We start from the raw sequence: 13,355 nt of genomic DNA on the forward strand, positions 1-13,355 counted from the left end.
AATTATAGGATTTGTATCACTTTAATAATCGATATTGCTCTTTAGAGACATAAAACAGCATTTTCTATTTTTATTGGAGAATAAAAGTTTGTTTTTAAAAGGTATATCCTAATTTTAAACTTGTATGTATGTTTTCATTCTTAATATATACATGCCTTGTATATGGAAGAGAATGGTCTGATATCCAGCTGAGTTTTTGACTTTGTTTTTTTCTTGATCTTGCATAGGATGTAATGTGCAAAATCAAGACATGGGTAATAGATGAAAAGAAAGCTGTCCGCTTCTATCATGATTGGAATGACAAAGAGGTAGGCTATAAACATTATCCCATGCATTGACTAATTTTGCTACCTGTTACTGTCTTTTAAAAAGTTTTGTTTTGTTTTTCAATTTCATATTCATAGTACAGTGAATGTTAAATTTATCAGCTGATTCTCTGTTTGTCAGTGGTCTACAGATTATGCTTTAATTCTGTTGCCTTTTCAGACGTGCCGTGAGGAAAATGGTCATAAAATTAATTCAAGTTGTTATAACTTGTTCTTAAAATTCTCCTCCTATGTTTTTACTTCTAGATTGATGTTTTGAACAAACATTTGTTTTTTACATCAAAACCTATGATCTACTTGGTTAATCTCTCTGAAAAAGACTACATAAGGAAGAAAAACAAGTGGTGAGTGTGTTCAGGTTATATATCTAAATTTATGTTTCTATTTCACATTTTTGTCAATGGTGAGTGATTCCTTGCCATTAAAATCACCAAGGATATTAATTAAAACGGGAATAAACACTAATGTTGCACTTCTGTTACTTGTTATGCTCCCACTGGCATGTTGCTTGAGTGCAACAATGAATGCCAAAGGACTAAAGCTATGCAAGCTGCAGAGAGATCTTTCAAACTGTGGCAACACTGAGCATTTTAACAGTACTGTTCTGTTTGCAGTTGGGTGCGTGCCTTCCTTGCCACTGCTTGCACTTTAGTTATGGTTTACAGGCCTGTTTTGATGGGCTTTAATGCCATGAACAGCACAGGTTTTAGTCAAGTACTTCTGACATCAATATTATGACTTAAGTGCATGATGGTTACAAAATCAACCTATCAGACATTCAGTGAACTGGATGAAGATCCAGTCCCAACATGGTAGACATATGGTGGGAATCCGCTCTTGAGAAGTACAGCATTTAGCTTGTCACTGGAAACTCTAGATGGGATAAGTATTTGATTTTTGGAGGAGGGAACAGATTAGTGTATGATGAAGAAAAATCTAGAGCCATGCATTTAGTTAAAAAGAAACAACCAAAAAACCAACAAGCAAACAACATACCTTTTCTTAGTATTCATGTATTTAAGCACTGTACTTGTGAGATACTTTGAAAATGTATAAATGTATGTTTGTGAACAGATATATGCGTGTAAGTCATCCAAACAAATCAAAAGTATCTAAAGCGGAATATCTGAATTCTCCTAAAGTACACCCTCTGTTTCTCCCTGTACTTCATTAAGTACTTAGATGCACATGGTTTCAATTTTCCATTAAAAATTCTCATTTCCATATGATATCAAAGAGTGAGAAGGCTTTAAACTGAAAAATAAACATTCATAGACTGGAAGCCAAAACAATAATTAATGTCAGATGGTTAACTCCAATAAATCATTAGAATAAATTCTGTGAAATTACTGCAACTAAAACTGTCCTTTTGATACTCCAAGACATTTTGTGTTAGTATTAAAGAACAAAATTTAACCTATTTAATAGCAAACCCTCTCAGCCTCTAAAACACAGACTTTGGAATAAACTTGATTATCAGTGTCATAATGTAAGCTTTTCATATTTAGCCAAATTGTATCATTTTAAATGAATTTGCTCCATCGTTGTATATTTTTTGGGTAGGATGTTTTAAACATTGAAAGTGGTTCTACCCAAGAAAATTCTTTAAAATCAGGACAGTAGTATTTGCTCTGTTATAGTCAGGTGGTATTTTTTTCCAAGTACAAATCTTGAGGTTTCCTAAGGTTTGCTATAATACGACAACTACAGACAAGGAAGTTTATGTGAAAATGGATGAGTCGGTTTCCCTGTCCAAAAAAAGGATCCTCACACCTGTATTTGGATGATTACAGGTAGAGTTCACTGGCTCTAATTGTACAGTAAATACCATTTCCCAGACCCTAATGGTAGACAGACTACTTAGGAGACGCCAGTCTGTGATTTAGCTGTCGCCAGTCACCCCATGTTTTTTGTGAGACTAGTTGTAATGATGACATAGTTAAACCCAATTGAAAGCAAATCTTTGTTTAAATTGCAATTTTTAATTTGTAGAAAATAAGATGTTTGAGTTGAGAAGTCGTATAGTGAAATGGTTTAACTGTTTCTATTACAATTAATGATTTAGTTTTTAAAAAGTATACCCAGATCTCATGGATATGAGTGTAATTGTAGCTGAAAGATCAAAGCCTGGGTAGCTGAGTGATGTTCCAGAAGAGAATTTACCACATAGCCATTTTCAGTACAGTTTCTGCCTCCTGCTGTTCCTATTTTCCCTCAAGCTAGCCATTGACTACCCCCTGTGCATCCCTGCTCGTAAAAAATGATTGAGGAAGTATTTGTCATGTATTTATGAGTGGGAAACATTGTGTGATAGGGAAAGGCATCTACTAGAACCAGAAAGATTGCCATTTTCTTTCATTCAGCCACTCTGCCACAGCTTTAAATCCTCTGTTTATGCAACATAGCTTTTATATTTAAGAGCAGAATAAATGTTTTCTATGAAGGATGCTAACGGTAGGCTTTTGTCATTTGTGTGGTGCAAGCAGATGTAAATGATTAGAATATATTTTACTGTTAGATGCCACTTACTTTGTGATTTTTGTTATTATTTTGAGGGGTAGAGGTTCATATTTGAAATGCAAGCCACATTTAAACTAGTCATTCAAGTTGAAAAAGTTTATTTCTGAGCTTAATTCTTAATATTGCTATAACAAAAGTAAGGTTAATGCAGGAAACGCTCAGCAGTAAAATGTTTTCATAAGACTTCTATAACTATAAAAGTGTTTAAAGCAGCAAAGGAGAGGAGGGGCTTTTTGATTGCACGTAGAGAGGAAAACTAAAATTGTCTTTGTTTTACTGGGTCACTCTTTTCAGAATTAATGAACATTTTAATTGTTAGTTAAAACACACTTACATTTAAGTGCTAACATGTTATTTTTCAATCCAAGAAAAGAAGAAAACACTGTGAAAGATAGGACTATTGTGTGTTTGAGTAGGTGTATTGACCTTTTGAAAGATGTAAAAACTGGAATGGCTCCAAGCAGTTACTTGCTGGTTTTAACAATGTTGAATTAGTCATTCAGTTGATTTATGATTAAGACCTAGCCCCTGAAGAGAAGCTGACATGGCAGCTGTGTTAGTCGCACTTGTGTTATGATCAGATGACAGTAATCATGATGTTGTATGGGGGAATCCACTGAAACCATTCTTACTGCATATTGCTGTGCTCTAAATGAATACTTAAGCCCTTCTTTTAATAATTCCTAATGGTTTTTATATGGGTCTAATACCTTAACATGGTATACATGTATTTGAGTTTTACCATGAAACTATTCTAAATAAGCCTGTTAATTTTCTGTTTAAACTACTTTCTGAGTCACAGGATGTCAGGTAAATCCAGGACATGAGATTTATCAGCCCTTCACCTAACTAGAAGTTTACCTTTTAGCCTTGCTAGAGAGGGTGCTTTTAGCAGGTCATTATATGGATTCCAATTATGAAATATATTGAGCTAATTAAAGAGCAGGTGTAGTGGACCATGCTTGACATAGTTTGGTTCAGTATATTTAACTTACTCTTGGCAGTGAGCACCAGGAATACTGTATGTATCAGAGTTGCATAGATGGATCTTTTAACTTCTCAAGTCTAAAGTAATGAATTTTTTAATCCTATGCAGACTGTCATTTAAAGAGCTGATTATGCTGCTAAAGTTTTTCTTGTATCTGTAAGATCATAACTAAGTTGTCTGAGACTTGTTACCGTTTTTTTAAACATTGTTTTCTCTGATATAACTCAGGCTTTTTGAGTAACCAAATGTGTATGAACATTTCTTTCAAGGGGTTGTTTCTCAAAATGTTATGATAGACATTCTGTTAACAAAAATAAGTTGGGTGTTGATGGGACAGGGTACCTTTTGAAGTATCTTACTCCTGTGTATTTAAAAATGTGGTATGTATGCTATAATAAGTAACCTTTTCCCTGTTAATTTTTATAGCATTTTCTAACAGAAAAGGCATAATTAGGTCAGATGAAAGGTCTGTCTTTTCTGGTATCATGTTTCTGACAGGCCACTAACAGATGTCCAGGGAAGATTATAGGAACAGATTAAGCAAAGAGAGCGTATGCGTCCAGCTTCTTGCAATCTGTTATTGTGGAACTGACTATGCTAGATACAATATACTTGTGGTTAATAATTTTTGACTGATTTTTATTCTATGAATTTAGCCATTGACCTTTTGAACTCAAGTATACTTTTGGCATCCCAATATCCTGGAGCAGTGATTTCCATAGTTTAACTATGTGCTATATGGAGAAGTACTTCCTTATGCTTGTTTTGGATCTGTCACATCATAATTTCATTTGATGCTCCTTAGATCTTGTAGTATGAGGGGGAATAATCCTTTTCTAGCCATCTTTTCCATATTGCTTCAGATGTTCCAAATATTAAAAAAAAGGGGGGGGGAACGGGAGGGGGGGGAAATTTGACATGAAGAAAGAGATATCAAGGGTAAAGTACAAGGAAGACTCAATAGGCTTGAGTATCAATTAGTATGCTTCACTCAGTCTTTCACTTTAGTTAGGAAAGTAAGTTATTCTCTGGTGGTAAACGGGGACTTGGTGTTCTTGGTTGTATTTCTGTGGGTACGCTCCCAGTGGTAGAATAGATCTAATAGTTGTGTGTTTACCATCTGAGCAAAAGACCAAGGCGATGCCATGTGCTGTTAGAGCAAGAGGATGGTAAGAGAATATCCTCTGTCCAGAAGGTTTTCATGGCTTCAGTTCACCAAAGAAACTCAACAGCAAAAAGCTCCTCTGCTTCCAAACCTCCCCTTCCACCCTTAATTTATTTCTGATTTTAAAAAGTCCTGGAGATACTATTTTTGCACAGACTCTTCTTAAACCGGTTCATGATAAATATTTCATCTCTGTTTAAGAAAAAACAAAAAGGCTGAAAGTTCTTCCTTAGCATTTTACCTGCATTTTAGTTTGAGACCCTTCAAGAAAACATTTTAAAAGCAAAGATTAATGGAAATGCTAATATTAATGTAATATACCTTGAACCAAAAGATGACTTAACAAGTAGTATAAGGAGATGTATATTTAAGAATCATAGTAAATAAAATCACAGGAAATAAAGGAAGGAACAGCTGCAGGCCAGATCCATCTCAATTACAACTAGAAATACGGTGATGCAATAAAAGTGTGAAACATCTCCATCTTAGTCCCACAGAAACACAGCTCCTTGCACTGTCCAAGTTTCAGCCCTTTTCAAATGCTGTCTCAAATAGATGAACTTTGCAAATTTTGTTAAAACAACAACAAAAAAAATCCTTATTTGGACCAAATACCTAAAAGTCACCTGTCTTCTAAAAGGAGGGATGTTGCTGTTACTGGAGCTCTGCAGAGACACAGAATTATATCATTTAGAGCAAACAGTTATTTGCAAATACAGGGTATTAGTCATGTAGCAAGATACCTACGTGAGAGCAGAATGCAGCTTATGAATTACATTTATTTTCTGAATTACATTAAGTGTATATTTAAGTATACTATGGGTCACACAGTCATTGGATATTTAGGCAGATAAGTTTTGTAAATATATTTGAAAGTGTATTTGATGTAGGATTCTTTAAATCATAATTATAAGTTGTAATGCCATTGTGGTATTGAGATGTTTTCTTGACATAGCTGCTTAATGATTTTAATGCTGTCTTCCATGCTGACAGATTTGGAAAATTATATTTTTTAAAATATGTTGCATTTCTTTCCCCTCCCTTACAACTGAAATGTTTTTAATAAATATTCAAATATATTATCTGTGTATAAACAGAGTTTTGCACGCGCAAGTTGTGAAGTCAGATACTCAAAGTTAACAAAATCCAGAATTCAGGCTTCCTGTTGCATCCTAAGCCTGACTGAGAGTACTGTACAGCTCAAGTTGTTTTAACTAGAAGATGGCATATGTTTTCCATAGAGAACTTACTTACTGTAGTAGGGGATAGTGCATGCTGTTTAATAAACAGTTATTGTGTCTTATACAAATTAACGAATGCAAATTAATATATCATCTATCAACCTAATAGCAGTCTTTTTTCTTTCCAGTACCTTTGCCTGACATTGCCGGTTGGCTTCATGTAGTATTCTGTCTTAACCAGTTCCAGTGATTTTCATTCAATTGTTGTGTCTATCCCAAACTTTCTTCTCCACCTTTTTCCTAGCTGACGTGTTCTCCATTAGTCTTTGCCAAATTGTCTCTCCCTCATCCCTGGTTTTATCCCATTCTTGCTGGCTTAGTTCCAGTCCAGTCCTTTGGTCTGGATGATTTCTTTCACCAGACTTCCTGCTTTGCTTTCTTTTGCCTCCCCTTCTGGAGTCCCCCATCTGTTTGAATGTGAATGCATATTGTTTGTGTAACAGCAGGTGTGGAAGACATGTCTCTAAGCATGGGGAAGATGGGACCTTGCTTTCAGCTGTGGTGTGTAACCTCACCCCAGAGACAAAAATACCTTTCAGGAAAAGCATAGCTTCACTCCAGTGCTCCACGTGCACACGGTTGCTGTGGATTATAGAAAGAGAGTAAATTGCTGAGATTCTTCAGTGTGAAATTTGAGCAGTTTGCTACTGAGGACATGGATTTCTCATTTGCATGGACTTGCACACAAGTATCTCTGATAGTGAATTTGCTTTGTGCCAAATGTGAAGTCCCTTAGGAGCCTAAGGGTTACAAGGGTAACATTTTTCAAATACGTATAGCAGTGCTATATGGTGAGGCTGGTTTTTAAAAGATTCAGTGCACCTGGTTGCAACATGGCACTTAAAAATAGCTGAAGTGTAGGGTACGAAGGCAGGAAATAAAGCCTCAGTAATTTACATACTGCATCCTGAAACTGGTAAAAAGGGGGATGGTGGAACCTCCTGTTTTGGGGAAGGCCTGTCCTGAGCAGATAAAGATAGCTCCAAGCTATTCTTACAACCCATCAAAGCCTGCAGACAGCAGAGCAGGATGATGAAAATAATGAGGAACAGTTTCTGCAGTGTTGTGAGTGATACATGACAGCCCAGCATACCACAACACCAAGCACCAGCCCAACACAGCTATACCCCAGCGAGCCTCTTATGTTCTCTGAGAGCATCCATGTGCATCAAGCTGATTATACTATCAGAGTAAGGCAAAAGAGCTATGTAATAACACTTCATATCAGTAAAGCTGTGCTGAGTGAAAGCAGCTATAAGTAACTTTTCAGCTTCATGGCTGTGTGTATGATCCCTGTCTTACCAGCTGCATGTCATACCAAACCCCCTTTTGAACAACTCAGCTTTGCTTCCCATCTTCTATTCTTTTTCTTCTTCTCTCTCCAGATGCTCTTCTCGGTGTTTTTATTTTTTTCTTTTGGCTGTCATCACCATAATTTCTGGGCTGTTTATACACAATTCTGTGGGTGCAGTTGTAGCACTGAACAACCGCAGCTTTGAGTTCAGATGCTCCATCACTTTTATAGCTGGCTTGTGTAGTTTTATGAATTGCTATCTGTTAGCGATACTTTATTTTAATCTGCCATGGCAGTTTGGAGAATCAAGCAATTTGTGCAGTATTTTATTTAGACACTTGGATTTTCACAGGCAAAATCAAAACCAGTAGGATGCTAGCTTTCAACAACCAAAGATGTAACTACTTACAAAGTTACCCAAACCTGTGCAGGGTAACGAGGGGTTTCTTTGTTTGTACATATTGTCTGAACACTCTAGAAACTTTGCTTCTTACCGATCTTCATTGGAATTGCTACTTCTCAATAAATATTTTTGGCACCTTTATGAACACATGCTACTTAAGACATATAGTACTAGGGAGAGAATAATGTGACACTAGATTTCAGATCAGTTACACAACTTTGATGCGTTTAGTGTATAGACAACAGGATAGGCCCTTCCACAGAAAAATGGTCATTGTCAAAAACAGTGATGTAAACTTTGTTGCAAAATCATTACAATGTGACATGTTCCTGACTCTGTGAGGTGCAACATCCTTTTCAAACCTCATAAACCAGAAGAATGTTTAAACTGCAGAGAAACCCAAGATGCAGAGATAGGTGTGAATGTAGATTTTCTTACTATGTAGTGGATATGGAGAAAGCAGACACTATGCTCTTCTTTCTTCCCAGTATGGTGTGTAAAGGGCTTACTTCAATTTTCTGCTACTTAGTTTCCACTCTTGGGAAGCTTGTGCTTTGTGCCTCAGTTTTCCTTACTATTTCCCTAAAAAAGTTGGTTCTGATGAAATCATAGGCAAAATCTTTTTGGGAAGTGTTCTCTACTTTAAAATCAAGTTACCCAATATAATATTGATAATTGTCTGGAAAGAAACAACATATTCTGTCAGTCCTCTTTTTGAAAGGCTTTCTGAATCTGCTTGAAGTGATATATAAGTTGTATGTAGTTCTGGTCCTTCACTGAATGCTGCTCTCGCAGACTTAGCTGGCTCAGCAGTGTGCTGCTTGCTTGCCTGAATGCAGATTTCTAGTTCTTTGAATTAATTCGTCTTTACAATGCTTCCCTCTTATTTACTGTATGTTAGAGCATGGCTTTTGACAATGTCTAGTTTTATGTAGCTTTACTGGCAGTGAGTTTGGGAATTTTCAGTAGTTTTATATCTTTTTTTGATACTCTAAAATGAGATTTTTAGCTTCAGAGTTTCTCACCTTGCTTTTTATGGCTTATGTTTTTAGATTCAGTCTAACTTCTGTTTAGGAGAACAAGCATCTCTCATAGTACTCTGAGTCAGTGAAATCTTAAACACAGAAGTGGAAAAAGTGAAGGAGAAACAAAGTTTATCTCACTTGGCTTTGTCACAGAACAGAAGAAAGGGGAAGGCTAAGCAGCTTAAGAACCCAGCTTTTATACTAAGGACCAGGTTCTGTAATTTACAGTGTTCCATTCACAGAACTCATAGAATGGTTTGGGTTGGAAGCGACTTTAAAGATCATCTACTTCCAACCCCCCTGCCGTGGTCTAGGGTTGTTAGTCCTGAGCATCATCAGTGCAACCCCATCAACAGGTCCACAGGGATTTTACAAGAGACCAGGGTACTAACCACCGTACCAGCGCTGTCATCTCTCTACAATATAATTATCTCAGATGCAGATTTAAAATCTTACTTCCAGTGACAAATAGTTCAGTAGTACTTTCTTGCTTGTTTTAGAGTGAAGCAGTTTGAGTGTGCATGTAAGCCTGTAGATATTTGTGCCAAAATCTCTCATAATTTGAGTCCCTGATGAGAAACATCATTGCTAATGAAGAAGTAGAACACTTATTTCCTTACTCTTTTGTGTTGTGCATATTACAGGCACAGCCACCCTCTCTGCAGTGATTTTTGGATATAATAATGTTGATGAGAGAAAGGAAGTAAGGTGAAATAGTCTTAATAGTCTTCTCAGATTTCCCAGGGGTAAAGATTATTCTTTGATTGAAAATGAACATCTAAATCTACTTGGAGAAGATGAGTTCTGCTGCTTTTTCAGTTTATTGTTGACTTATAAAAATAATTTTATCTCCTTTGTGATGTAAGTTACAGAGGTCCAGTTATGCTTCCCTCATTGAAGTTCAAACGCTATCTGCTAAATGCTGTGACTGAATCAAGTTACCTTTTTCTGCATATTTGAACCTCAGGAGAAATTTGACAGGGAAAGAAAAGTAGAGACTAATCTGCGTATGCCAAAGTTTGGTTTATGAGCTTAAAGAATAATCTGAATTTGTTCCATTAATGAGTAGGGTTTACCCTCAAAAGTAGGTTGGGGTTTTTTTGTTTGTTTTTTTTTACAAAGGGGGGGTTTGCCCTTTTTTGCTTTACAAATCGGCTAATGGAGAATCATGCAAGATGTTATTTTAAATAGTAGTTATTTATTAAGTTATTGTGTAGTGAGTTATTATTACTTCTTAAATTATTAAGATCTGTACCTTTCAGAGTGAATGAACATTGTTAGCCTGTTTTTCTCATCTAGACAACATGGAAACAGAACTTGTGCCTAGTCCATAGAGCAAGTAATTTTTTAAATCAAGAGGAAAATAGGGATTATGGGTATGTGTCCCCAGCTTTCAACATTACTTGGGTCATTATTATTTCAGACATGGCTGTTGAAAACCACCAGTCATCTTTGTGTGGGTTCTATTGAGAGTTTAGAAGATGGAGAGGAAGGCTGTTGAATAACTGTAGAGAGGAGAGTGGCTGTGGTCTCACTTGGTGCAATGTGAGCAATGTGAGTAGCTCCTTCTCTGTGTTAGGATCTGATCCTCCTTGCTGCTTGTAACTGGTGGTTTTTGAGATGAAAGAGTCTTTCATTCCTATGGTAGACACCTCAGCAGTAATAACTTCAAGAACTGGCAGATGAGCTTTCATTTTGGGGTTTGTTTTTTGTTTGTTTGTTTTTTTGAGCAAAACCCTTCTAATAATACTGGGTTTTATTCTGAAATAACAAGAGAATTACTTGTATTGCTTTTGCAAAAGATCTGTATGCAGAAATTTGGATTGGGCATTGCAATCAGTATCACTATAATAGTACCTTTGAAACATCGTCCAAATTAGTAAGTATCTTTCCTTCCATAATCTGTTAGTATTGGTGTATCTGATTTGCAAACAAGTACGTGTATGTACCTTTAAAATTCTGCTTATTGAATTTGTCTGTCTAGATCCTGTCTTGAAGTATTTCTTGCTATCACATGCTGTGGAGTTCTGTTAATCTTTTTATGTTCTCATAGTTGAAGTTAATTTTATTTCATCTATCATTCTTTATCTCACTGCAGTTCGTATTTGAGATATTTATGGGGCCTGGGAACAATTCTTATATTGAAATTGTTCGTGAATGGTCTGCAGCATCTCCATTCTCTGGGGGAATATTTTATAGATTATTGTTCTGTTTCTTACGAATGGGGGGTAAATGGGAGCATCAACCAATAGAAAAATCATTTGTTATGAACAGAAAAATAATGTTTTAAGAAGGAAGATTCTTTTTTTGTAATTGGAAATATAGACTGCTATGGCTTGGGTACCCATTTTTTTCAAGTTTACTTTTGCTCTAAAGTAAATTCTTTGTTTCATAATTGATAGACATTTTTTCATTGATTATTTTGTAAATCTGATGCATGTTATTTTTTCCTTTTATTTTCTTGGTTATTTACAGCTGGATTTTATGTATTAAGTATACAGGAATATGTTTTCATTTAACTGCTTGTTTTGCCCAAGAAGGATTAGGTTATGCTCTAAAATTTTGGCAGAGTATTTTATTTTCACAACTTGAGTTTCTTCTAATGACTAATACTAATGACTAATGTTCAGATGTTGATAGTCACTAGTTTTACAATGAGTAGAACTATGTATCCTTATTTTGAAACCAGGAGTAAGTGCTTCTTCATATTTAAATTAGAGAGAAAAGTCCCTAGGTTATATATGTTTAATGGAAGAACTGTCAAATGGGATGCTTGGTGTGGGTATCTTCTTACCCTTCGTTACCAATGTTGACCCTTAATTATTGTTAATTTGGAGAGAAGTTGAATAAAACAATGTTTGGGATTTACGGTGCTCTGGCAGTAGTTTCTAAAGCCTTAAGAGATGTTTAGAAGATAAATATTTGAAAGAGAGTAGGTGTGTGTGCTGATTTTGTACTTCATTGACTTGAGCAATGAAAATACATTAAACAGATTTACTGTGTATCATAAAGTCTCACTCTTGTCTTCATGCATTGGCACAGTTACACTTCTGAAGTGAAGATGTATTTAAATCCAAACAAATGGCTTTTATTGAAAAGGGAGAAGAAAATCTTGCACCTAATACATTAAAATCATACACGATGTTGTCGATCTAAAACATGTGATGGTTCTTCCAGCTTATGTTTTATTTCAGAAGCTCATTAAATCCATACCTGTTTGTATTTAATAAAATCTTTGTGTCCCAGGATATTCAGATGAATGAAGTGTGCGTGCGTGCTCAGTTTCTCTTAGGATTTTTTAAATTATAATTATTATTATTTAAAAATAACTTTATGGAGGGTAAATGTTTGTCTTTGGCTCCCTCTATCTGCCTGTCTCTACTTGTCTTTGTGAATTAAATGCATTTTCATAACTTGATCTATTAGATGGATTGGAAGTAGCAGATAATGATGTCCGCAAGCATTCTTTCTAGGCATTTGGTAAAATAATAAATAAAATATGGTAAAGAGACATGGAGGACTAGCAAGGAATTTAGCTATTTAAGCTTAAAACCCAAGGTTAATGTCTTTGTGCTTAGACAGCATATTTCTGAAATATTTTCCATTATGGTCAAAGGCTAATTTCTGTGTTTGGTTTTCCTTGAAGATACAGCTATATGCTCAAAGTGTATTAAACAGAAATGTGGTTTTAGCTGCCTGTCTTGCAGTGGTGTGTGGTTGTGTGATAGCCCTTTGTTTGTGATTTTTAGTTATGTTAGTACCCTATTGACATAGACGGTAACTGGATTTTCTGTTAGTGATTTCTGACAAACAGAAATGATTTGATATGCTAAAGGTATTTCTGACAGAAGATACAAAGTTTTGACAAACATGCATGGCACAGCAAGTGTCCAATTCTAAAGAGCAAAATAAATGCAAACCACCATTATGGGGAACACAAACAGCCTGAAAGCAAGTTATCAGTAAGCAAATAATTGTTGAACTGTTATGAATGGAATAGGATGTTGAAATAGGGCATGATTGGCTGATGTTACATATGTCCTTGATTACCTTCCTTGTGCTTTTATCCTAATAAGTGACATTCTTTGTATTCCCTTGGATGGCTAGACAGTCTGACACTGAAGAAGAATAAATATTGCATGTGGTACACATTAAGCTGTCATGTAGGACAGCATTTATAAAAAGTAACTAGAAAAATTCATAAGAAATTCTGCAGTGCTACAGTTTCCTGGCTCCAGTCATAATTGTCAAAGTTCTTGACACATTCAGGTCTTCTGAAATGATTTGGGTTTACAGTTACTTGGTGTATGAATAATTATTAAGGATTCATTTTCTCTGATGATGCAGACTGTTAATGTTAGTTCTCAGAATGTTGCATTTTCATTAAAGGACA

General features: G+C 35.6%; 1 protein-coding gene across 2 annotated transcripts in view; it reads left to right on the forward strand.

Annotated features, from left to right (window-relative positions):
* Positions 1 to 13,355, forward strand: part of OLA1 (Obg like ATPase 1) — a 136,654-nt gene that overhangs the window by 96,212 nt on the left and 27,087 nt on the right. For both annotated transcript variants that reach the window (XM_061380246.1, XM_061380257.1), the window contains exons 6-7: positions 228 to 308; positions 573 to 670. In XM_061380246.1, coding sequence (XP_061236230.1) covers positions 228 to 308; positions 573 to 670 — 179 coding nt within the window. The remainder of the gene's footprint in view (positions 1 to 227; positions 309 to 572; positions 671 to 13,355) is intronic.

The sequence above is a fragment of the Neopsephotus bourkii genome, unplaced genomic scaffold (genome assembly GCF_033783945.1).
Source record: "Neopsephotus bourkii isolate Nb327-2 ecotype Australia unplaced genomic scaffold, CSIRO-AGI_Nbou_v1 NB_196, whole genome shotgun sequence".
Lineage (NCBI taxonomy): Eukaryota > Metazoa > Chordata > Aves > Psittaciformes > Psittacidae > Neopsephotus > Neopsephotus bourkii.